This window comes from Stenella coeruleoalba (genome assembly GCF_951394435.1).
Source record: "Stenella coeruleoalba genome assembly, chromosome: 5".
Lineage (NCBI taxonomy): Eukaryota > Metazoa > Chordata > Mammalia > Artiodactyla > Delphinidae > Stenella > Stenella coeruleoalba.
This window is the reverse complement of record NC_137150.1, coordinates 144,093,473-144,119,728: the sequence shown is the minus strand read 5'-3', so window position 1 is coordinate 144,119,728 and position 26,256 is coordinate 144,093,473. Positions and strand designations below refer to the sequence as shown.

General features: G+C 49.1%; 1 protein-coding gene across 2 annotated transcripts; it reads left to right on the top strand.

Moving 5' to 3' along the window:
• Positions 1-1,819: 1,819 nt before the first annotated feature.
• Positions 1,820-24,828, top strand: SPATC1L (spermatogenesis and centriole associated 1 like; the record flags this gene model as incomplete). Of its 2 annotated transcripts, XM_079922305.1 has the most annotated exons (4): positions 1,820-2,097; positions 13,719-14,069; positions 22,699-22,850; positions 23,316-24,828. In XM_079922305.1, the coding sequence occupies exons 1-4, from the start codon at positions 1,896-1,898 to the stop codon at positions 23,640-23,642; spliced, it is 1,032 nt and encodes a 343-aa protein (XP_079778431.1). In that variant the 5' UTR covers positions 1,820-1,895. The 2 variants fall into 2 exon arrangements, with proteins under 2 accessions (XP_079778431.1, XP_079778432.1); XM_079922306.1 differs by lacking the exon at positions 23,316-24,828 and having other exon boundaries at positions 13,719-14,005; positions 22,699-22,800.
• Between the last annotated feature and the right edge of the window lie 1,428 nt (positions 24,829-26,256).

Sequence of the window (26,256 nt, the reverse complement as noted above, 5' to 3'; positions counted from 1 at the left end):
ATAAAAGAAGATCAATGAAACCAAAAGTTGATGCTTTGAGAAAAGTAACAAGCCTCTAGTCTGACCAAGTAAGAAAGAAAACAACCTATATCGGGAATACAAAAGGGTACCTCACTATAGATCCTGCAGAAATAAGTCGTCCAGCCTGCCCCCCTAAGCCTGGCCACCCTTCTCCCTGGATCACACGGTTCCCACATGCTCTGCTTTACGTGCTCCTGCAAAAACCTGCTAATACTGTTTCTGCACTTGCACATTTGGTTTTCTGCCTCGGCTGGACCTATTAGTCCTCAGAGGCGTAACACCTCAGAGAAGATAATAAGGAAATATGAGCTATGTAATGCCAATACTCCACAATGTAGATGATGTGGACAAATTCCTCAAAAGACACAGTTGTTGTCTAGATGGGCATGAGAAGAAATGGAAAACTTAAGTGACTTTATGTCTATTTAAGAAATTGAATCAGAAACTAAAAGCTTTCCTGGAAGAAAACTTTAAGCTCACTGGCTTTGCTGGTGAATTTATCAACTATTTAAGAGAGAAATAGCAATGTAACACAACATCCAGAAAATGGAGGAGGGAACACTTTGCAACTCATTGTATAAGGTCAATATGACCTTATATATAAGGTCATATTGGTCATATTGTATATGACTCTACAACCAGACCAGGACATTACAAGAAAAGGAGATACAGATCAATTTCCCTCATGAATATAGAAAATACTTAAAATATTAGAAGTTGAATCCAGTGATGTGTTAGAAGGGAAGTGCATTATGACCAGGAAACTGGCAGGATGTTCCCAGGTCCATGGCTGGAGGGTACCACCTTGAGGGTTTTCTTGTGGGGGGGAAGAAATGGCATTGTAAGTGTGAGGGGAGGGGCCAGCGGAGGGGAGCTACTCACGCCCGGCCCTGTTCTCAGGAGGCTGGTGGGGCATCTGCCCTGGGGCCTTCCTCAGAGGCCACTGTCCACGTTCCCGCCGACCTGTCAGCTCTGTCTCGGGATGCAACCCTTCTCCGCAAATCCCACCCGATATTGGGTGGGTGACGTTACGCTAAGCTGTGAGTCTGGGGAAGGCAGGGCTGCGTTCTGCATGGAGATTCCTCCCCCTCCCCCTGCCCTCGAGGCATCGAGGCTTCCGCTGAAGGGGAGAGAAGACCCTGCTCCTGTTCTGGGCTGTGTCCTCAGGCAGAGCAGCAGGCGACCCACCTGCTGCATTTGGAGCCAGGAAACAGCGCTGAGTTTATGCCCCTCCGGGTAGTTAGTGGGAGTGGAGGGGGGTCACGGAGGTCACCCTGACCAAGGACTGCAATCTGGCAGGATTCTGCATGTGGTTGGTCCAGACAGCCCTGGGCCCTGGCCAGGGGTCCTCGGGTCCAGTAATGGTCAGTGTCCCTGACACTCAGTGCTGGTGGCCTGTGTGGGGACACTGACGTGCTGCCTGGACTAGGGGAGTGTGGTTGGCAGGTGGCCTCCAGCTGCCAGCCCCCTCGAACCCGCTGGGGCTGCATGGGCTGTGGGGGCCATCGAGGGGCTCCCGGCCCGCCTTCCTTGCGTCCATGGCCTCCTCTCCCTCAGGGGTGCAGCCCAGAGTTCTTGCTGTTCCTGGGACATGCCAGAACCTTCCTGTCTGGGCCTCGGCCTGCGCTGTTCCCTGCGCTGGGGTGCCCGTCCCGCGAGGTCGCAGGCGCCCCCTCCCCACCCTCCCGCCCCCTCCCCTCTGCTCCTTCGTGGCCGCGGGGCACCGCTGCTTTAAGGGCGACATCACAAGGGTGCGGAAGGCCAGGGGCGTGGAACTCCGGGCTCTTCTCTTGGTGTTTCTGGAGCGCCCCTGGGCTCTGGATTTCCACCTCCATGGGACCACGGGCCCGCACGTGAGCACTGAGGACGCGGCCATGGCTGAGGGCAGCGAGCTGGTGAACAGGCTCATGACCGAGAATGCAGACCTCAGGAAGCAGGTGCGCCTCATGAAGGAGAACCAGATGCTGAAGCGGCTGCTCAGTGAGAGCTGCCAGGAGAGCTGTGGGCGCGGGGGCTGCGACCTGCTCATCCCCAAGGCGCCTGCCTACCCTGAGGCCTGCTCGCCTTGCAGTGCAGGTGAGCCCGGGCCTGTGTCCTCAGGCGGGTCCGCACCTGGGAGGAGGGCGGACAGGTTACCCGCTTGGGCTGGTGGGGCTCTGTGTCCGTGGTGGCCGCCGAGGTGCTGTCACAGAGGCTACAAACAGCACGTCCAGGTCCACCAAGGTCAGCCCGGGGGTGCTGGTGGGGCCGGCCGTGTGCGCCTCTCCTTTCCTGGGAGCCGGGCCCGCCGGGCACGCTCAACCCTCGTCCTGGGCAGCTTCGCCCGCCGCGCTGGCCGTCAGTCAAGGCCCGTCACCTGGACCCCACGACAGGAGTGGGAAGGGCGCCCAGGAGGGGGGAGCTGCAGCATCACCAGCAGGAAGTGAGTGAGGAACCGTAAAACAGCGCGCCCTGTGGGAGCCGCTGCAGAGGCCGTGACACTTGCTGTGAGTCAGTTGGCTGTGCTTTAAGCATTTTCATATGTGGAGCATGATTTAGGGCATGGTTGGAGCCCTGACCTTGGTCTGAGTGGTTGGGATGTGGACAGTGGGCCCCTGACCAGGCAACCTCCTTGTCTCTGGAGGTGGTGATCACTCACTGCCCAGTAGGGCGGGCAGAGTCCACACCCCAGCCCTCGCCTGGGGGTGCCCGCGCCCGTGGACCTGCCATCTCTTGGGATGAGCTGTTTTTAACGACAGGGTGTGAGATGGTTTCCTTTCCTTTTGGAAGCAGTTGAAGCTGCTTCCAAAGCTGCTGCCAGTTCCGCAGCAGGATGCCCGGCTGCTCCGGGGACCTCCGTTGTGTGGTCACCTCCTGGAGTCCACCGAATGCCTGCTGCCACCCTGAGCAAGCAGGCCCACGTGGAAGGTGGCACCATCACCCATCAGCCCCCTGCACGCAGCTTGTGGGCGCAGGGCCCCGTGAGCGAGCGTGTCCCCAGGGTGCGAGGGTCCCTCACGGCATCTCCACACCTTCAGCCTCAGGGGGGCCTTGAGGAAGGAGCTCAGACAAGCAGGGGGTCCTCGTGGGGGATGGAGGGTAAAGGAGGGGGCCCTGCCGGAGCTCAGGACACACACTTGTCCCCGGGCGCTTGCTGAGGAGGGGCTGGCCTCACGGTGCTGTGTCCCGCGTGTGACGCCTGCAGAGCGTCCGTGCCGCCTTCGCAGCCTACGAGGGACGCCTAGTGCACGGAGGCTCATGGGGCACTTGTCCCAAGGCCTCGCCTGCACTGTGACAACTGTCAAGAGTCACCTGCCTCGTGCCACTCTGTCACCCTTCATCCCAAGAATGGGCCTACCCTCAGGGCTCAGAGCCATCCACGTGGTCAGCGGGCACAGGCTCTCTGGGCCCCCCCTCACTGGGCTGGAAGGGTGGGCTGCGGGCGAGGTACAGGCCCTCGCTCAGGCTGGACTGTTCCCCGTCAGAGTCCAAGTCGGGCCAGAGTCTCCGGGACCATGGCCAGCACCCCGCCTGTGGGCAAGCCCAGATCCTGCCGGACAGCAGTCTTAGCAGGAGCCCCAGCCCCTGGCCAGCCCGCGGCCACCAGGCCTTCCACAGAGAGGCCTTGGAGCCCCAGCTGCAGGGCGTGGGCCAAGGTCGGCATGGGCCCCAGCCATCCTCAGGGTCACCTCCATGCCCAGGGTTCAGCCTTCGGCAGAGGGTGCAGCCTTGGCCTTGGGGCTGGACTTGGAGAGCCAGCGGGTGTTCCTGCGAGCAGCTCAAGGCACAGACGGGAGAACTGCACACAGCAGCGGCTCACTGTCTGCATTCGAAACAGGACGTGCTCTGAAGACCCGTTTTTCCCATTTACCAGAGTCGCTCAGGGAACGTAACTGCCCCCAGGCTGAGCCTGAGCTCCTGACCCCACCCCCAGAGGCAGCCGCTGCCAGCGTCTACTCGGCGTCTCTCTGACATCGTAGGTGGCTCTGTGTGTGTCTAGGAATCCTTTTAGTTTACGTAAATGGGGCTGAGCCGTTCTACACTTTGATTTCCCCAACCGTCCATCTTGCTGTCATTGCCCATCAGCCCTCTCCTGGAGGGCACACTGTTCCCTGTGGGTTCACCACAAGCCCTTCAGCCTGGACCCCACGACAGGAGCTCCTTTCCAGCTCCCTGTGACCACGGATGGCCCCACGTGTGCATCTGCGGCCTGCCGAGGGGTAGCTGTCGGGAAACCCTTAGGTCAAAGGCCACGTGCAGTTGAAACGTTGAAGAGGACACTGGGGCCCTCTCCAAAAGGCTGCGGCCTCTACACCCTGCAGCTTCCCAGTACACGGCCTCACCTGTGGGAGCTGAGCCAGGCCACACCGGGGTCTCCTGGGGCCGCTTCGAGCAGATGGTACACATGATCCAAGGGACAGAGGCGGGGCGGCCTCGACCGCCCCGGCCCCTCCCTCCTGGGCCTGATTCCTTCAGACCATCCTGGTCCCCGAGCCCCTCGAGTCATGGAGCCTCCGCTGTTGCCTGGACTCCTTGCTGTCCTGGGTGCAGTGTCAGGTGATTTAAGTAGTTTCTGAGTATCTCTCTGCCTCTTTCCCTTTAACACTGTGATGTGGCTGTTTCTGTATTGTTATAAATATATTTCAAATGGCTGTGTAATATTCCAAAAATCAGATGAACCACAATTTAATGAACTCTTCTTATGTTTGAAATGACAGTTCTTTTTTCTTACGCCGAGGTAGATACCACAGCAAAATACTTTATATTTAGGGTTATTTCCTTAGGGTATGTTTTCCTAAAGGTAGAATCACTGGCTCAGAAGGCAGCGGTAATTCTTTTCACATTTCTTCTGCGTACATTTACCCAGAGGATGATTTCATCTACTGCAGTTTTATTAAGCTCTTTTGGCTCTGTTTCTTCAAGCCTCTTCAGCCAGGTCTGACACATAAATCTTTCACGTTAATTAGTTTATCCCTGGAGCACTTTATGTTACTTGTTGTAATCATGGATGGGATTTCTTTTTCCACTGTATTTTCGTTATCAGTGTTGCTGTGTTTTGGAAAGCTGTTGATTTGTAGATATTTATCCTATGTCCAGCCTGTTCATAAGCTGTTTTATTCTGCTAAGTTTTTCAGTTCATTCTCCTATGTTTTCTAAGTCTATAGTTGCTCTGTTTACAAACGATCATTTTAAATGAGGTTGGCAGCTCATACACTTGTTTCTGTCTTTGTCTTTGTTCCTCAGAACTCCCAGGACTTTTGGCCTTGGCAGCCTCCCCGCTATCCTCCTGGTGGGTGGTGGGCAGTGAATGGCCCTGTCAGCCCAGGGATCGGGGTGTGTGCAGTCTGGGTGCTGGGGAAGTCTTTCTAGTCTTTTTTTTTTTTTTTTTTTTGCGGTACGCGGGCCTCTCACTGTTGTGGCCTCTCCCGTTGGAGCACAGGCTCCGGACACGCAGGCTCAGCGGCCATGGCTCATGGGCCCAGCCGCTCCGCGGCATGTGGGATCTTCCCGGACCGGGGCATGAACCCGCGTCCCCTGCATCAGCAGGCGGACTCTCAACCACTGCGCCACCAGGGAAGCCCGTAGTCCTTATTTTTAAAGAACAAAAAAAAAAGAATTAAGAAACGGCTTATTTTGTTAAATTTTTATGACCTCGTTTCGGCGTCGGCGGAAGTGCCCTCAGCTGCTTCTCACAGCTCGTCTGTGGGGTCTTGTTATGCTGCTTCTTTGAGAGACCCCGTGGGTCCTGGGTCTGAGCTGTGTCTGTTGTGGCATCTGTTTGGCTGGGGCTTTGCTTAGGATCTCTGGACTCTGTTCCTACATGAATCTGGGCTACAGTTTCCTTTCTGTGGGCTGTCTTTGCAGGGATTTGATATCAGAGTTGTGACAATTTATAACCTTAATAATCAAGCATCTTTTAATTTTTTCAGTGTTCCAACCTCGTTTATATGATGTAGGGATTGTGAATTGTTTGCGAACTTGAAAGAACTCACTCACCAACCAATCACCCAGGCCTGCAGCCCTTTGCAGCATAACTATTCTGTAACTTCTAGGTTTTCCTTTTTTGCTTATTGGTCCATTTAGGTTTTCTGCTTCTGAGTCATTTAAAATAATTTCCCAGATGATCTCTCCTTTTATTAAAATTTTCAATTAATATTCAATTGTATATAATATCAATACTTTTATAATTTAAACATTATCTTCCTAGTCATTCTTATATCACTTTTCTCATTTCCAATTTTATTCCTTTATGTTTTCTGTTTCTCTAAAGTAGCTTTCCACAGTTTCGCTATCTCATTGGGCTTCCCAGAGATGTTTCGAGTTTATTTCTGCTGCCATTTTTATTATTTTCTAACTTTTTCTTTCTTCAAGAGTTCATTCCCATATGAATGTTTAATTTTTTGGTGATGTTTTAGAAGTAATTAAAGGATTTAAGTTACTAATTTCACTCTAAATACAGTTTTTGTTTTATAAAGTATTTTTCTTAATTTATCTTTTGGCTGCGTTGGGTCTTTGTTGCTGCAATGCAGGCTTTCTCTAGTTGTGGTGAGCGGGGGCTACGCTTTGTTGCGGTGCATGGGCTGTTCATTGCATGGCTTCTCTTGTTGTAGAGCATGGAATCTAGGCGCGTGGGCTTCAGTAGTTGCAGCACATGGGCTCAGTAGTTGTGGCTCACAGGCTCTAGAGTGCAGCCTCAGTAGTTGTGGTGAACGGGATTCCTTGCTCCGCAGCATGTGGAATCTTCCTGGACTAGGGCTTGAACCCATGTCCCCTGCATTGGCAGGCGGATTCTTAACCGCTGTGCCACCAGGGAAGTCCCTCTAAATACGGGATTTAAAAATAAATTTATTTTATTTATTTTTTCATGCAGCAGGTTCTTATTAGTTATCCATTTTATACATATTAGTGTATATATGTCAATCCCAATCCCCCAATTCATCACACCACCACCCCCGCCCACCACTTTCTCCTCTTGCTGTGCATACGTTTGTTCTCTACATCTGTGTCTCTATTTCTGCCCTGCAAACCGGTTCATCTGCACCATTTTTCTAGGCTCCACATATATGTGTTAATATACGATATTTGTTTTTCTCCTTCTGACTTACTTAACTCTGTATGACAGTCTCTAGATCCATCCACGTCTCTACAAATGACCCAATTTCGTTCCTGTTTATGGCTAATATTCCATTGTATATATGTACCACATCTTCTTTATCCATTCTTCTGTCGATGGGCATTTAGGTTGTTTCCTGGCTATTGTAAATAGTGCTGCAATGAACATTGGGGTGCATGGGTCTTTTTGAATTATGGTTTTCTCTGGATATATGACCAGTAGTGGGATTGCTGGGTCATACGGTAATTCTATTTTTAGTTTTTTAAGACACCTCCATACTGTTCTCCTTAGTGGCTGTATCAATTTACATTCCCACCAACAGTGCAAGAGGGTTCCCTTTTCTTCACACCCTCTCCAGCATTTGTTTTTTGTAGATTTTCTGATGATGCCCATTCTAACTGGTGTGAGGTGATACCTCATTGTAGTTTTGATTTGCATTTCTCTAATGATTAGTGATGTTGAGCAGCTTTTCATGTGCTTCTTGGCCATCTGTATGTCTTCTTTGGAGAAATGTCTATTTAGGTCTTCTGCCCATTTTTGGATTGGGTTGTTTGGTTTTTTTAGTATAGAGCTGCATGAGCTGTTTATATATTTTGGAGATTAATCCTTTGCCCATTGATTCCTTTGCAAATATTTTCTCCCATTCTGAGGGTTGTCTTTTTGTCCTGTTTGTAGTTTCCTTTGCTTTGCAAAAGCTCTTAAGTTTCATTAGGTCCCATTTGTTTATTTTTGGTTTCATTTCCATTACTCTAGGAGGTGGATCAAAAAAGATCTTGCTGTGATTTATGTCAAAGAGTGTTCTTCCTATGTTTTTCTCTAAGAGTTTTATAGTGTCCAGTCTTACATTTAAGTCTCTAATCCATTTTGAGTTTATTTTTGTGTATGGTGTTAAGGAGTGTTCTAATTTCATTCTTTTACATGTAGCTGTCTAGTTTTCCCAGCACCACTTATTGAAGAGACTGTCTTTTCTCCACTGTATATCCTTGCCTCCTTCATCATAGATTAGTTGACCGTAGGTACGTGGATTTATCTCTGGGCTTTCTATCCTGTTCCATTCATCTATATTTCTGTTTTTGTGCAAGTACCATATTGTCTTGATTACTGTAGCTTTGTAGTATAGTCTGAAGTCAGGGAGTCTGATTCCTCCCACTCAGTTTTTTTTCCCTCAAGATTGCTTTGGCTATTCAGGGTCTTTTTTGTCTCCTTACAAATTTTAAGACTTTTTGTTCTAGTTCTGTAAAAATGCCATTGGTAATTTGATAGGGATTGCATTGAATCTGTAGATTGCTTTGGGTAGTATAGTCATTTTCACAATATTGATTCTTCCAATCCAAGAACATCGTATATCTCTCCATCTGTTGGTATCATCTTTAATTTCTTTCATCAGTGTCTTATAGTTTTCTGCATACAGGTCTTTTATCTCCCTAGGTAGGTTTATTCCTAGGTATTTTATTCTTTTTGTTGCAATGGTAAATGGGAGTGTTTCCTTGATTTCTCTTTCAGATTTTTCATCATTAGTGTATAGGAATGCAAGAGATTTCTGTGCATTAATTTTGTATCCTGCAACTCTACCAAATTCACTGATTAGCTCTAGTAGTTTTCTGGTGGCATCTTTAGGATTCTCTATGTATAGTATCATGTCATCTGCAAACAGTGACAGTTTTACTTCTTCTTTTCCAATATGTATTCCTTTTATTTCTTTTTCTTCTCTGATTGCCGTGGCTAGGACTTCCAAAACTATGTTGAATAATAGTGGTGAGAGTGGACATCCTTGTCTTGTTCCTGATCTTAGAGGAAATGCTTTCAGTTTTTCACCATTGAGAATGATGTTTGCTGTGTGTTTCTCATATATGGCCTTTAATATGTTGAGGTAGGTTTCCTCTATGCCCATTTTCTGGAGAGTTTTTATCATAAGTGGGTGTTGAATTTTGTCAAAAGCTTTTTCTGCATCTATTGAGATGATCATATGGTTTTTATTCTTCAATTTGTTATTATAGTGTATCACATTGATTGATTTGCATATGTTGAAGAATCCTTGCATCCCTGGGATAAATCTCACTTGATATGGTGTATGGTCCTTTCACTGCATTGTTGGATTCTTTTTGCTAGTATTTTGTTGAGGATTTTTGCATCTATATTCATCAGTGATATTGGTCTGTAACTTCCTTTTTTTGTAATATCTTTGTCTGGTTTTGTTATCAGGATGATGGTGGCCTCCTCGAATGAGTTTGGGAGTGTTCCTTCCTCTACAATTTTTTGGAAGAGTTTGAGAAGGTTGGGTGTTAGCTCTTCTCTAAATGTTTGATAGAATTCACCTGTGAAGCCATCTGGTTCTGGACTGTTGTTTGTTGGAAGATTTTTAATCACAGTTTCAATTTCATTACTTGTGATTGGTCTGTTCATATTTTCTATTTCTTCCTTGTTCAGTCTTGGAATGTTATACTTTTCTAAGAGTTTGTCCATTTCTTCCAGGTTGTCCATTTTATTGGCATAGAGTTGTTTGTAGTAGTCTCTTAGGATGCTTTATATTTCTTCGGAGTCTGTCGTAACTTCTCCTTTTTCATTTCTAATTTTATTGATTTGAGTCCTCTCCCTCTTTTTCTTGATGAGTCTGGCTAAAGTTTTATCAATTTTGTTTATCTTCTCAAAGAACCAGCTTTTAGTTTTATTGATCTTTGCTCTGATCTTTATGATTTCTTTCCTTCTACTAACTTTGGGTTCTGTTTGTTCTTCTTTCTCTAGTTCATTTAGGTGTAAGGTTACTTTGTTTATTTGAGATTTTTCTTGTTTCTTGAGGTAGGCTTGTATTGCTATAAAATTCCCTCTTAGAAAATCTTTTGCTGCATCCCGTAGGTTTTGGATCATTGTGTTTTCATCGTAATTTGTCTCTAGGTATTTTTTGATTTCTTCTTTGATTTCTTCATGATCTCTTGGTTATTTAGTAATGTATTATGTAGCCTCCACGTGTTTGTATTTTTTTTACATATTTTCCCCTGTAATTGATTTCTAATCTCATAACGTTGTGGTCAGAAATTTTGCTTGATATGATTTCAATTTTCTTAAATTTACCAAAGCTTGATTTGTGACCCAAGATATGATCTACCCTGGAGAATGTTCTGTGCACACTTGAGAAGAAAGTGTAATCTTCTGTTTTGGGCTGGAATGTACTATAAATATCAATTAAATCTACCTTGTCTATTGTGTCATTTAAAGCTTGTGTTCCTTATTGATTTTCTGTCTGGATGGTCTGTCCATTGGTGTAAGTGAGGTTTTAAAGTCCCCACTATTATTGGGTCACTGTGGATTTCCTCTTTTATAGCTGTTAGCAGTTGCCTTAAGTACTGAGGTGCTCCTATGTTGGGTGCATATATATTTATAATTGTTATATCTTCTTCTTGGATTGATCCCTTGACCATTATGTAGTGGCCTTCCTTGTCTCTTGTAATATTCTTTATTTTAAAGTCTATTTTATCTGATATGAGTATTGCTACTCCAGCTTTTTTTTGATTTCCATTTTCATGGAATATCTTTTTCCATCCCCTCACTTTCAGTCTGTATGTGTCCCTAGGTCTGAAGTGCGTCTCTTATAGACAGCATATAGATGGGTCTTGTTTTTGTATCCGTTCAGCAAGCCTGTGTCTTTTGGTTGGAGCATTTAATGCATTCACGTTTAAGGTAATTATCAATATGTATGTTCCTATTACCATTTTCTTAACTGTCTTGGGTTTGTTTTTGTAGGTCCTTTTCTTCTCTTGTGTTTCCCACTTAGAGAAGTTTCTTTAGCATTTGTTGTAGAGCTGGTTTGGTGGTGCTGAATTCTCTTAGCTTTTGCTTGTCTCTAAAGCTTTTGATTTCTCCATCGAATCTGAATGAGATCCTTGCTGGGTAGAGTAATCTTGGTTGTAGGTTCTTCCCTTTCATCACTTTAATAATACCATGCCACTCCCTTCTGGCTTGTAGAGTTTCTGCTGAGAAATCAGCTGTTAACCTCATGGGAATTCCCTTGTATGTTATTTGTCATTTTTCCCTTGTTGCTTTCAATAATTTTTCTTTGTCTTTAATTTTTGTCAGTTTGATTATTACGTGTCTTGGCATGTTTCTCCTTGGGTTTATCCTGCCTGGGACTCTCTGCACTTCCTGGACTTGGGTGGCTATTTCCTTTCCCATGTTAGGGAAGTTTTCAACTATAATCTCTTCAAATATTTTCTCAGGTCCATTCTCTCTCTTTTCTCCTTCTGGGACCCCTATAATGTGAATGTTGGTGCATTTTAATGTTGTCCCAGAGATCTCTTAGGCTGTCTTCATTTCTTTTCATTCTTTTTTCTTTATTCTGTTCCGCGGCAGTGAATTCCACCATTCTGTCTTCCAGATCACTTATCCCATCTTCCTCGGTTTTGCTGCTATTCATCCTTCTAGTGTATTTGTCATTTCAGTTATTGTATTACCCATCTCTGTTTGTTTGTTCTTTAATTCTTCTAGGTGTCTGTTTTTTAATTCTTCTAGGTCTTTGTTAAACATTTCTTGCATCTTCTCGACCTTTGCCTCCATTCTTTTTCCGAGGTCCTGGATCATCTTCACTATCATTATTCTGAATTCTTTTTCTGGAAGGTTTCCTGTCTCCACTTCATTTAATTGTTTTTCTGGGGTTTTATCTTGTTCCTTCATCTGGTACATAGCCCTCTGACTTTTCGTCTTGTCTATCTTTCTGTGACTGTGGTTTTTGTTCCACAGGCTGCAGGATTGTAGTTCTTCTTGCTTCTGCTGTCTGCTCTCTCCTGAGGAGAATTTAGATGATTACTTTTATCCACCAGTTCATTTTCAGACTTGCTCAGTTTGTAATGCTCTTAAAACATCCAGGTTCAGATGTAGAGTCAGCAGCATCAGAAACTCAGATGATAGATCTTGACTGATGTAGACGAAGATGAATCAATAGTCAATCTAATGATACCAAGGGACCGCTGCTTATCGAAAACCCAGTCTTCAAACTGAGAGCAGAGTTCTTCCCGTTACATGTTAAATCCTCTCTGTGTTGGAGGGTCTCCTGCAGAGGCACGGGTGGCTGTGTCTCACTGTGAGGACAAGGACACTGGCAGCAGAAGTTCTGGAAAGTACTCTCCTTGGCGTGAGCCCTCCCAGAGTCCGCCTAAATACAGTTTTTTTTTTTTTTTAAACAAATCCTACAGCTTGGCTTGGGTTGTTATTCTTTTTAAATTTATTTATTTATTTGTTTATGGCTGTGTTGGGTCTTCGTTTCTGTGTGAGGGCTTTCTCTAGTTGCGGCAAGCGGGGGCTGCTCTTCATCGTGGTGTGCGGGCCTCTCACTATCGCGGCCTCTCTTGTTGCAGAGCACAGGCTCCAGATGCGCAGCCTCAGCAATTGTGGCTCACTGGCCTAGTTGCTCCGTGGCATGTGGGATCCTCCCAGACCAGGGCTCGAACCCGTGTCCCCTGCATTAGCAGGCAGATTCTCAACCACTGCACCACCAGGGAGGTCCCTAAATACAGTTTTAAATGTACTGATGCCGTAGTATATATAGTGTTCTGATTTTCAGTATTTTTCAATAATCATTTTCTTCCTATTTTTATTTCCTCCTTGATCTGATCATTACTTAAGAGAATGCTTTTAATTCTGAGGAGATGGAGTTTTCTATTGACTCTCATTTTTCACTTACAGTTTTATTGTAATGTGACCTGAAAATTTGGACTTCACTGAGGATTAAATAAAAATTTTTTTTAACGTTTAACACAAATTTATTAAGGCTTAGGAATAACAGAAGGGGATTTCAATTCACTAAATAGAATCTAAATGAAAAGTGCAAACCCACCTGGCCACACAACAATCCCTCATAGATGTGGCTCTTCCCCAAGTCCATGAGGTGTTTTTCCAGCCCCTGCCCACTGCTGGAACAGCCCACCTCCCTTCGGAATATTTGCATCCTGAGCACAGGGCTCCAGGCTCCTCGGGCTGAGCCAGAGGAAGAATCCAGCTCTGGGGACCCTTGATGCCTCAGCCTTGGTAAGTCCCTGAGGCGTGTCCCGTTGGCAGTTTGTGGGCTGTGTGTTTGGCAGGGGACGCACATCGAGGGACACTGATCACGGCTTTGCTTTTACAAGGAAATTTGGAAACAGCCCCACATGCCTCAGTGGGATGATGGTTAAAAAAATCTGTGTCTGTGTGCAAGTGTGTGTGCACGTGTGCCGGGAAATGGTTAAATGAACCAGTGAGCTACCAAATGACTCAGTCAATGTGGATAAATCTCAACAAAAGATAAGTTTCAGAATAAAACATGTGTCAGATGATACCATTTATGTAAAATTTAAGAAGCACATAACAGTCACTGTCATAGTGTGTGGATGCACAGGTTGGAGGAGGCATCAGAGGCACCACGCTCACTGTGCCCATGAACCTGAGGCTGCTGGTGTCCTTGGGCGCCGGCGCCCATAGCTGTCTCGCCCACGTGTCCGTCACCTCCTCCAAAGCATAAAGGGGAGCAGGTGTCAGAGCCGGGGCAGGGTGTGTGCGTGTTCTTAAAGTGGTCTCTGCACTTCTCGGGATGTTTCGGGAACCTCAGCCTGACGTCTCCTTCCTCTCCTCCCTGCCCTAGTTCCAGATTTTGGAAGGTTCAACGGTGGCCCTGATGCACCCTCCCAGCTGCAGGTGTCCTCCCTGGAGGATCTGCTGTGCTCACACGCCCCCCTCTCCAGCGAGGACGATGCCTCCCCGGGCTGTGCGACCTCCTCCCAGGTGCCCTTCAAGAATTTCCTCAGCTCCCCAGAGCTGTCTGTACCCCGTGGCTCTGACCGGAAGCTGTCCCCGCTCCTGAGTTCCTTGCAGGACCCGCTGGCGGACAAGAGCCTGCTGGAGCCCAGGGAGGTGGGCCGGCCCAAGAAGGTGTGCTTCTTGGAGAGCAGCCTGCCCTCCGGGGACAGGACCAGGAAGAGCTTCTACCTTAACGGTACAGCGGGCCAGGGGTGGGTGCAGGGTGGGAGGCGCTGCTGGGGAGAGTGGTCCGGGCTCTGTGCTGCTGCATTTATCTGTGTCAGTATTGATTCCAATACACAGTGTCTCAATGACTATAGCTTTATAATAAGACTGTAAATCAGATGGTATAAGTTCTTCAACTTTGTTCTTTTTGTCCAAGTTGTTCTGCCTATTCTAGGTTCTGTATGAATGTTAGAATCAACTTGCCCATTTCTACAAGAAAACCTTGCTGGCATCTACATTGAAAATTGGTTGTTCACAGTCTTCTGTTGGAAGAAGATTCTATCTAGGACTTTACAGTTAGAGAGGAGAAGTCACTGCCTGGCTTCAAAGCTTCAAAGGACAGGCTGACTCTCTTGTTAGGGGCTAATGCAGCTGGTGACTTGAAGTTGAAGCCAGTGCTCATGTATCTTCTGAAAATCCTAAGGCCCTTAAGAATTATGCATTTATCATCTGAAAAGATGATAAATCTTTTTAAATCTTTTTAAATCTTTTTAAAGATGATAAATGCATAAATATGCATTTATCATCTGAAAAGATGATAAATCTCCTAAGAGCACTCTGCCTGCGCTCTATAAATGGAAAACAAAGCCTGGATAACAGCACATCTGTTTGCAAAATGGTTTACTGAATATTTTAAGTCCCCTACTGAGACCTACCGCTCAGAAAAAAAGATTCCTTTCAAAATATTACTGCCCATCAACAATGCACCTGGTCAACCTGGAGCTCTGATGGAGATGCACAATGAGATAACGGTTGTTTTCATGTCTGCTAACACAACATCCATCCTGTAGCCCATGGATCAAGGAGTCATTTTGACTTTCAGGTCTTATTATTGAAGAAATACATTCCGTAAGGTTACAGCCACCACAGACAGTGATTCCTCTGATGGATCGGAGCAAAGTCAATTGAAACCTTCTGGAAAGGATTCATCATTCTAGATACCATTAAGAACATTCATGATTCACGGGAAGAGGTCAACATATCAACATTAACAGGAGTTTGGAAGAAGTTGGTACCAACCCTCATGGATGACTTTGAGAGGTTCAAGACCTCAGTGTGGGGCTTCCCTGGTGGTGCAGTGGTTAAGAATCCGCCTGCCAATGCAGGGGATACGGTTTCGAGCCCTGGTCCTGGAAGATCCCACATCCTGTGGAGCAACTAAGCCTGTGCGCCACAACTACTGAGCCCGCACACCACAACTACTGAAGCCCGCATGCCTAGAGCCCGTGCTCCGCAATAAAAGAAGCCACCTCAATGAGAAGCCCTCGCACCGCAACAAAGAGTAGCCCCTGCTTACCGCAACTAGAGAAAGCCTGGGCGCAGCAACGAAGACCCAATGCAGCCAAAAACAAAACAAAACCAAACCCTAATATTCGATTATTTTTTTTAAAAAAGACCTTAGTGGGGGAAATAACTGCAGATGTGGTGGAAACTGCAGGAGAACTAGAATCAGAAGTGGAGCCTGAGATGTGACTGACTTGCTGCAATCTCAGGATAAAGCCTTCATAGATGAGGAGCTGCTTTTTATGGATGATCTAAGAAAGTGGATTCTTGAAATGGAATCTACTCCTAGTGAAGATGCTGTAAAGATTGTTGAAATGACAACAAAGGATTTAGAACATTACATAAACGTAGTCAATAAAGTAGCAGCAGGGTTTGAGAGGATTAACTTTAATTTTGAAAGAAGTTCTATTGTGGGTGAAATGCTATGAAGCAGCAATGCATGCTACGGAGGAATTATTCTTGAAATGAGGTGCAGTCAATGTGGCAAACTTCACTGTTACCTTTTTAAAGAAATTGCCACACCAACCCCAGCCTTCAGCAGCCACCACCCTGATCAGTCAGCAGCCATCAGCACTGAGGCAGGGGCCCTCCCCAGCAAAAAGGTTGTGACTCACTGAAGGCTCAAATGATGGTTAGCATTTTTTAGCAATAAAATATTTTAAAATTAAGGTATGTACATTGGAGTTTTTTTGGACGTAATGTTATTGCACACTATAGACTACAGTATAGTGTAAAACTAATTTTATGTGCACTGAAAAACCAAAAAAGTTCATGTGACTTGCTTTAGTGTGATATTTTGCTTTATTGTGGTGGTCTGGAACTGGATCAGCAATATATCCAAGGTATGCCTGTATATCTCTCCATTTATTTAGTTCTTTAAAAATATCGCTCAAGCCGCCGTCCTCGTTAGTATAGTGGTGAGTTTCCCCGCCTGTCATGCCGGAGACCGGGGTTCGATTCCCTGACAGGGAGGCAACACGCCCTCGGGACTTCCCTGGTGGAGCAGTGGTTAAGAATCCGCCTGCCAATGCGGGGGACTCAGGTTCGAGCCCTGGTCTGGGAAGATCCCACGTACCGCAAAGCACCTAAGCCCATGCGCCACAACTACTGAGCCTGTACTTTAGAGCCCGTGAGCCACAACTACTGAGCCCGTGTGCCACAACTACTGAAGCCCGCGCACCTAGAGTCCGTGCTCCGCAACAAGAGAAGGCACTGCAATAAGAAGCCCGCGCACCACAACGAAATCCCAACGCCGCCAATAAATAGATAAATAAATAAGTTAAAAAAATATTGCTCAGCAATATTTTATAGTCTTCTGTGTACAGATCTTGCACATTTTTGTTGAATTTATCCCTCAGTATTTCATGTTTTTGATGCTGAAAAATAAATAGTATTGTTTTGATCAATATGAATTTCGGATTGTTTCTAGTATACAGTAACACAGTTGGTTTTGTATATTGACCCCATGATGGTTAATTTTATTTGTCAACTTGACTGGGCCATTAGGTGCCCAGATATTTGGTCAAACATTATTCTGGGTATTTCTGTGAGGACGTTTTTGGATGAGTTTAATATTTAAATCAATAGACTGAGTAAAGTAGATTGACTTCCTTAATGTGGGTGGGCCTCATCCAATCACTTGAAGGCCTGAATAGGACAAAAAGGCTGACTCTCTCCTAAGTAAGAGGGAATTCCTCCTGCCTGACTGCCTTTGGATTGCAACTGAAATCTCAGCTCTTACGCCTCCAGTCCTTTGAACTGGAGCCACACCATTGATTCTCTTGTTTCTCAGACCTTGAGCTCAGACTGAGACTATATCATCAGCTCTTCTGAGCCTCCAGCTTGCTGACTCACCCTCACAGATCTTGGGACTTGTCAGTTTTCATAATCACACACACACACACACCACATATGGTTCTGTTTCTGTTTCTCTAAAGAACCCTGACAAATAGAACCTTGTATCTTGCAACTTAACTGAACTCACATATTTGTTCTAGTAGTTTTTTTTTAGATTCTTTAGGATAGATACCATGTCATTTGTGAATAAAGACAAAGTTATTTTTTCATTTCTAATCTGTATGCCTTTAATTTCTTTTTCTTGTCTTATTGCATTGGCTGGAACAGTGTTGAATAGAAATGGTGACAGTGGGCATTCTTGTCTTTTTTGGATGTAGGGGGAAAGCATTCCGTCTGTCACCATTAAGTATGATGTTAGCTAAGTTTTGTAGATGCCCTCCATCAGGTTGAGGAAGTTCCCTTTAATTCCTTGTTTGCTCAGAGTTATCCTGGATGTGTTTTGGAATTTGTTGAATGCTTTTTCTGCACCTATTGAGATGAGCATTTGGTTTTCATTTGTAGTTTGTTAATATGGTAAATAACATTGATTGATTTTTGAATTATAAACCAACCTTGCATTACTGAGATAAACCTCACTTGGTCATGATGTATTATACTTTTTTGTATTGTTTGATTCAATTTACTAAATTTTTGTTAAGAATTTTTGCAGTCTGTGAGGGATATTGGTCTATAGTTTTCTTATGTCATTTTTTGACTTTGATATTGGGTTAATGTCAGCCTCAGTGAATGAGGAAGAAAGTGTTCCATTCTCTTTAATTATCTAGATGAGTTTGTGTAGAATTGGCATTATGTATTCCTTAGGTGTCTGGTAAAATTCATCACTGAAACCATCTGAGCATTGAATTTTCTTTGTAGGAACATTCTCTCCCCACCCCAACAAATTCAATTTCCTTAGTTGACATAAGGCTGTTCAAATTTTTTTTTATTTCTTCTTGAGTGAGATTTGGTAGTTCACTCACAAAAAAAGATACAAAAGTGAGCTTTTGTATCTTTTAAGGAATTGGTTCATTTCATCCGAGTTGTTAAATTTATTGGCATAAAGTTGTTGTTAATATTACATTATTATCCTTTTAATGTCTGTAAAATCTGTGGTGATGCCATCTCTCATTTCTGATAGTGGTAATTTTTGTCTTCTTTTTTTCTGTAATAAGTCTGGATAGAGGTTTATCAATCTTACTGACATTTTTTCTTTGAGGAATAGGTTTTTGGCTGGATCTTGGAAGGCCCAAGTTGGCTAGACATGATTTCTAGATCCTCTCAGGTGTAGCTCGTTTCTTCTGCCTAATTTATACTTTAGGGAAGCAGGGAGAAGGATTGATTTCTGATGAGATAAATGTATTAATACAGAAGGGGGAGTTTGCAGCCTGCTCCTCCATGGGCCCCATTTTCCCTAACATGTTTCTGTGCAGTGTATCTGGTTCTCAGCTTTAATTCCTGGGTACCTTGTACAGCACTGCTAAGTGATTAAGGAAGGAGAACACTGAAAACTATAAAACATGGCTGAAAGAAATTAAGACCTAAATAAATGGAAAAAATCTTGCAGTCATGGCTTAAAAGACTTACTATGATCAAGATGGCAAAACTCCCCAAATTGATCCACAAATCTCAATGCAAATCCTTATCAAAATCCCACCTGGCTCCTTTGCAGAAATTGACGTGCTGATCCTAAAATTTGTATGGAAATGCATGGGACTCAGAATAGGCAAAGCAATCTTGAAAAAGGAGAATAAAATCGGAGGACACACATTTCCCAATTTCAAAAGTTACTATAAAGTTACAATAATCAACAGCATGGTACTGGTATAAGAACAGGCATACAAGTCGATGAAATAGAATAAGTCCAGAGATAAAGCCATGCATTTACAGGTTTGATCTTTGACAAGGGTTCCAAGACAATTCAGTGGGGAGAGAAGAGTCTTTTCAACAAACGGTGCTGGGAAAGTGGATATCCAGGTGCAAAATAATGAAGTTGGACTTCACACAATGTAGAAAATTAACTAAAAATAGATCACAGACTTAAAAGACCTAACACCATAAAACTCTTAAAAGAAAACATAGACATAACTCTTACGACCTTGGATTTGGCAATAGAGTCATAGCTGTGACACCAAAGGTATGAGCAACAAAAGGAAAAACAGATATATCAGACTTTATCAAAGGTAAACACTTTGGTATTTCAAAGGAACATTTCAAAAAAGTGAAAAGTCAACTCACGGAATGGGAGAAAATATGTGTAAATCATGTATCCGATAAGGGAACAGTATCCAGGATATATAAGAACACTTACAACTCCTCGGTAAAAGACAAACAGTCCAATTAGAAATGGGCAAAGAATTTAAATAGACATTTCCCCAAAGAAGGCAGACAAATGGCCAATAAGCACGTGAAAAGATGTTCAGTATCCTCAGCCATCAGTGAAATGCAAATGAAAACTGCAGTGAGACACCACTTCACATCCACCAGGATGGTTATAATAAAAAAGACGGACGGGGCTTCCCTGGTGGCGCGGTGGTTGAGAGTCCGCCTGCCGATGCAGGGGACGCGGGTTCGTGTCCCGGTCCGGGAAGATCCCACATGCCACGGAACGGCTGGGTCCGTGAGCCATGGCCACTGAGCCTGCGCGTCTGGAGCCTGTGCTCCGCAACGGGAGAGGCTACAACAGTGAGAGGCCCGCGTACCGCCAAAAAAAAAAAAAAAAAAAGACGGACAATAAGCAGTGTTGGAGAGGGAGTGGGGGAATTGGAACCTACACACCTTGCCGCTGTGGAAAACAGTCTGGCAGTTCCTCAAAAAGTTAGACATAGAGTTACCTCGTGTCCCAGCAATTCCATTCCTAGGTATATCACCGAAGGACCTGAAAACATTTGTCCACACAAAAATGTTTATATGAGCGTTCATAGCAGCATTATTCATATTAGCCAACAAGTGGAAGCAGCCCAGATGCCTGTCAATGGAGGAATGGGTCAACAGAATGTGCTGTATCCATACAACGGAATGTTGCTCAGCCATAAATAGGACTGAAGTCCTGACACACGTTGCCACATGGACGCGCCCTGAGAACATGCTGGGTGCATGAAGCCAGTCACGAAAGGCCACACGCCGTGGGACTCCACTATATGAAAGGCCCAGAGTAGGTAAGTCCACAGGGCCAGAGGCGGGTGTGTGGCTGCAGGGCGAGCCGCGAGTGAGTGCTAGTTGGGTACAGGGTTTTGTAGACTGTGGTGATGGCTGTACGACTTGGTGAATATACTAAAAGCCACTGGATTGCATATTTGAAAAGAGTGAATTTTATAATGTGAATTACACCTCAATAAAAAGAGTTAAAAGTCATTGGGACGCAGCGAGCCCCTCAACCTCAGTTCCTTTGTGTGTAAGTGGAGCCTGAGGCCCCTCGAAGGCTCATCGTGAGGATAAGTCAAACCACGGAAGGACCAGAGACGCTCCTGGAGGAGGGAACGGAAGCAGCCCGGCTCAGCTGGGTTGGTTGCTCGGGGCCTCAAGGGCCCCTCTGAGGGGGTCCGAGCCCCTGTTACCAGGAACCTCCCCGTCACCTGCCTCCCTGTCCTGCCGCTCCGGCCGCAGCCGCCAGATTACTTTCTCGACACCCTCTGTGGCTCCCTGTCTCCAGCATTTCTCCTGGGCCCTCGGACACCTGGCTCTCTGCCTCCCCCAACCCTGTGACCTTGTGACCCCAGGGCCCTCACAGGGCTCTGGGTCTTGTGGCTCAGGGGAGGCCCCCTGCCCCGGGCACCCACACCCCCTCGGCCCCCATGCTGGCCCTCCCATCTGCCCGGCCCACATCCCCTGAGACCCGGAGTGCTCTGAGTTCGGCCTCGTCCTCCCCACTCAGCACCTGCACAGGCGCGGCCGAGGGAGCGGAAGGACGGATGTCCCCCCAGCCTCTCCTGGTGTCCACAGAGGAGGAGGCTGCCGATCCCTGGCCTTGATAAGCCCGTGCTGACTGGCAATCACGTTCCTGTGGAGAGTGACCGGGCGGGGTTCTGGGATGGGGGGCTGTGTGGACAGTCACAGGATGGGGCCGAGGGAAGCAGAACGAGGTCACGGGCAGGGCTGGTCCTGGAGCCCAGCGCTCACGCCCACACAGACAGCCCGCAGGGGCAGTTCAGCAACTCCCCGGGCCACTGAGCCCTGCCGGCATGGCTGGGGAGTCAGGCCGAGCTCTCTGTGTGCTGGGGGTCCTGAGCCTTCGGTGGGCACAGGTGTTTGTGGGTAACAGGACCGGGGGGCCGGCTCTCCACGCGGAGCACCTATCCCGTTTGTGCACTGCCCGCCCGGTGGACGGACCTGGCAGGGCTGCACCATCCGACACCCTGGGAAGGGGTTTGGATCACGGGCGGGTTTGAAGGTTGCAGGGCTTTTAGGAAAAGCTTTAGAAATGGGCACGTTACTAAATGTCTCCCGTGGGGAGGAAAGGGCAGAGCGTGGAAGGCACCGGATGCTGTGCCGAGAGCCCGTGCCCCCCAGCCGGGCATGTCCTGGTCGCTGAGGGCGCCCCGGGCCTCGTGAGGCAGGCCCTTTCTCACCCAGCCGTCTCTCAAGGTCAGGTGCACCCGGTGATAACAGTGGGCAGTGTGACCTTCAAAGAGCACAGTGGTTTTGAAGGGTATTGATCGTATCACGGTTGTCAGGTGGAAGACTTGCTGACGTCGGAGACTGCTGTGGGGAGGGGAGATTTGGGAGCAGGTTTTGGAGGGGAGGGCGGTTGATGTGCCGGGGTGACGGTGGGCAATAATTAAAATTAGAATCTGCCAGCGCAGCAATCCTATTCACAACAAAGGAAAGTCTTATTACCGAACAAGCACTAGCCCAGCATGCGAGGCACGCGGGCTGCCGAGACAGAGCTACGCAGACTGGATCCACACGTGTTACTTACATGTCCTTCAGTTAACCAGACCCACCCTCAGGTGGGGGACACGCCTAGCCCGTCCCGAGTTCACCTGGTCTCCGGGCTGGGGCCTCTGAGGGGTCAACTTAGACTGGGTGCTGAGCAGACTCGGGGACAAGAAAATAATGCTGGGCTGTGAAACAGGCTTTTAGAGTGTTTACGCCCACTTTGTTGGGGAGTGGGGGAGGGATGGAGAAAGGACCTGGGATCAGGGTGCTCAGGGAACATGCCAAGAACGGGGAGGAAAGGAAAGCTCTCTTTCCCCTTTGGCAACAGAAAATTCAAAGTTTCCTTTTAAATTTGTGTTGGCCTCACAGTGGAGGGCAGGTGTCAGTGGGGAGGAGGGTGCCCCCTCAGGTCACAACCAGGGCCTTGCGGAAGGCTCTGCTGGGCTCCCGAGGCTTCACCGCAAACGCACAGTGTCTGCGTTCGGGTCGGTCCTCTCCCTGAAATGGACCCTGGAGCACAGGCAGGAGGAAGGTGGGTGGCCCCTGACCCTCCGAGTCCTGGCCAGCCTGTCTCACTGGCCCCCCCGCCCCCCTCCCCCTTGCAGAGATCCAGAGCTTTGCCGGCACCGAGAAGGACGGGCGCATCGTTGGGGAGATCGCCTTCCAGCTGGACTGGCGCATCCTGGCCTATGTCTTCCCAGGGGTGACCCGGCTCTATGGCTTCACTGTGTCCAACATCCCTGAGAAGATCAAGCAGGTGCGCCTCCCTGCCTGGGGGCCCTCCCTGCCCTAGAACACCCCCTGCCCCGGGGTCCCCTTGCTGCCCCATCACACGTGGTGCCCACGCAGCTGCAGCCCTGGGCGAGCCTGAGTGGTGTCTGAGGCAGATGTGCCGGGGACACGATGAGCTGGTCCCATCTCAGGAGTGGCTCCAGGCCGGGGAGTACTTTGACGCTTAGCCCCAGCTGGCAAGACACCTTCTGCGAGCCTGGGGTGCCGCTCCCTGCTCTCCCTGACACTGTGCTGGAGGGCAACTGGGGGACGGCTCCCCTGGTGGGGGCCTGGCTGTGGGCCTCAGTGTCACCACCTACACAGCTGCGCTAGGGGAATCTAGCCCCTGCCCTGCCCCCGGCCCTGGGCCTGGGCCTCACCTCCCGCCCCACTCCACGGCCCCGCCTGCGGGTTCCCGGCTCTGCTCGCCCGCCCGCGCCTGTGCCCACAGACGTCCATCAAGTCCCTGGACGGCTCAGTGGACGAGAAGAAGCGGCTGGAGCTGACGCACCGCTACCTGACGCTGACGGCGTGCCTGGAGAGGCTGGGCTACAAGCGCGCTGTGCACCCCGTGTTCAGCGAGTTCCTCATCAACACCTACGGCATCCTGAAGCAGCGGCCCGACCTGCGCGCCAACCCGCTGCACAGCAGCCCGGCCGCCCTGCGCAAGTTGGTCATCGACGTCGTGCCCCCCAAGTTCCTGGGCGACTCGCTGCTTCTGCTCAACTGCCTGTGCGAGCTCTCCAAGGAGGACGGCCGCCCGCTCTTCGCCTGGTGAAGCCTCCGACCCGCGCCTCCCTGCAATAAACGCGTGTTGTAACCCGGGCGCCGCGCTCCTCGTCCGCTCTCCGGAGGGCGCGCTGAGGGCGCCAGGGCCCGGTACGCCTACGCCTGCGCTGTCCCGACACGCCGGCCGGCGCCCGGCCGCCCGCCCGCCCGCCCCACAGCCCACACCTGCACAGCGGGTCGCACTCTATTAAAAGTCGTCTGTTTGCTGTTCCTCCTTTACCGCTGCTCTTTGAGGGCAGAGGCCCCGCTGTGTTTGGAACGAGGCCACCAACCCTGAGGACCCGCCAGCACACACGGCGCCTGGTCCCCTCCCCTGGGGTCGCAGTGCCTCCTCTTGGAAGGGCAGCGGTCCGTCCCCCTGCGGGTTTCCCCGAAGGCGGAGCCTGGGGCAAGGATTCCGCAGCAGGCAGGGCAGCTGCAGAATCTGCAGGGCGGAGTGAAAACACAGGCCCCTTTTTCAAAAGTCAGGAATTGCAAGACAGCGACTGCAGCGCTTTAAACCACGTGCCCGCGTGCAGCTGTGTGGGTGCGCCCTGCCGGCGAGGCTGGCGCAGGACGGGCAGTTTACTTGGGAGATGATTCAAGGAAGCAGGAGCCCCCAGGGGAAGGGGAGCCAGTGTGCAAAGGGCGTCGATTTTCTGCCTGGTTCTGGGATCGAGAGCCCTGGTCCCTTTGGTTGGAAGGTGGCGGTAGAAACCAGCAACCGGGTGCTGGTGAGATGGCTTTTTCCTGTAAGTGGTGGAGCTTTCTAGGGTCCCCTATTCAGGAGCTATTTTTAGCACCTGCCAAAAATTTTAATGTCTCAAAACTGCCCCCAAGAACTGGTCCCACTCCCCTGAGATAGAAAAAAAATAGAAAAGAAAAAAAAAAAACTGGTCCCAGCATCACACTGGATCCTGTCCCTGCATCTTGCGTTCCCAGCCGTAGCCAAGCCCTGGCCCAGAACCGTCTCTGTAGGACACACGGCCCCACTCCTGCCAGAGCCCTCTGGCCCCCAACTCTCCTGGAGCCTGGAGAGGGCAGGTGGCCCCCTGAGGCTCTGCAGTCAGGACACCTTCCTGGTTCCTTCTCTGCTGTAGGTATGAGGATGAAGGTGCTAGGGCACCCTGTCCCTTGGTTGTCACAGCCTTGTGTGTCCCAGATGCACTGGCCCCTGTCGCAGTCAGCTCAGGTGCTGTAACAAATACCACCGACAGGGCGGCTTAAACAATAGAAATTTATCATCTCACAGTTCTGGAGGCTGAAATCTGCGATCCAGGTGCAACAGGGCTGGTTCCTCCTGGGGCCTCTCCCCGGGCACGTGGACAGCCGTCTCCTCCCTGTGTCCTCACATGGTCATCACTCTCTGTGGGTGTCTGTGTCCTAATCTCATAAGGATGCCACTCCTATGGGATCAGGCCCACTCTAGTGACCTCATTTTAACCTCATTATCTCTGCAAAGACCCTGTCTCCAGGCACAGTCATGCTGGGATTAGGCCTTCGACATATAAATTTGGGGGCGGGGGTCACAATTCAGCCCTTAACAGACCTCATCCCTCCCAGCTGCCAGACACTACCCTTGCTGAGACTCCCCACCACCTGGGGGCCCTCTGCAGGACGCAGGGCCGTCTGGTGGGCACTTTGGGCCCCCTCCCCTGGGCCTGCGGGCTCTTTCGGGTGGGACCTGGCGTCGGGGCCTGAGTTTGGAGAGCTGCCCTGGTTAAGCCCTCGCAAAGGACCAGGTGCTGCCGGGGTGCCCACGTCCCCTCCTGGGACCCGGGGGTCAGGATGGCCATCACCCACGTTCACCCACAGTCAGCCCAGGGAGCCACAGCTGGACAGGACGGGCCTGCCCCTAGCCTCCAGGGTCTCTGGGCTCGCCCAGCCCTTCTCCCTCTTCCAGTCCCCGTGAGCAGCTGCTGGAGGGGGGCGCTTCCCAAGGACCAGAGAGCTGCTGACCCGAGGGATCTGGGCATCCCCTCTCCTGGCCCTGTGGTGACTGGCCCAGACGCTGACCCCACAAAGGCCGCGTGGGGGCCTGCTTCCGGGAGGAGCACGGATGGCTGCAGTCTGCTCTTGGGAGGGAGGGGTCTGTGGGGGTCCATGTGCTGGCAGGATGACCATGTGATCGGTGGGCCTTTGCAGAATGGAAACAATCCCCTGTTCAAAAATCACGAAGGACTTCAAGACGGTGTTGACTCGAGCTGGCTCTCTGGGCTCAGGGCCCTGTGCTGCTGACCTGGGGTGCGTCGCCCTCGTGGGGACCCTCCGGCCTCAGGGAGCACAGCCAGCAGCCGGGAGAGCTGGGCCTCACCTGCCCGCCCCGCCGGCAGGCACGCACCCGCACACACTCACCCCCTGCCCCTTCTCCTGCCCGACCAGGCGCGCTGCCCTCTGCTGAGAGCCAGGGCTGGTGCCGGGGCCTCACACGTGGTCCCTCTCACCCCTGCAGCCCTGAGGCTTGGCTGTTCTGCCAAGGAACGAAAGGCCTGGAGGGTCACCGGACGGTCACCCAGAGGGTCACCAGGGGGCCCTGGACCCAGCTGGGCCTCAAGCCTGGGCTGACCTGAGCCGCCGCCTGCCGAGGACCCTCCCCCGAGGGTCCAGGCCACGGGCACTTCCCT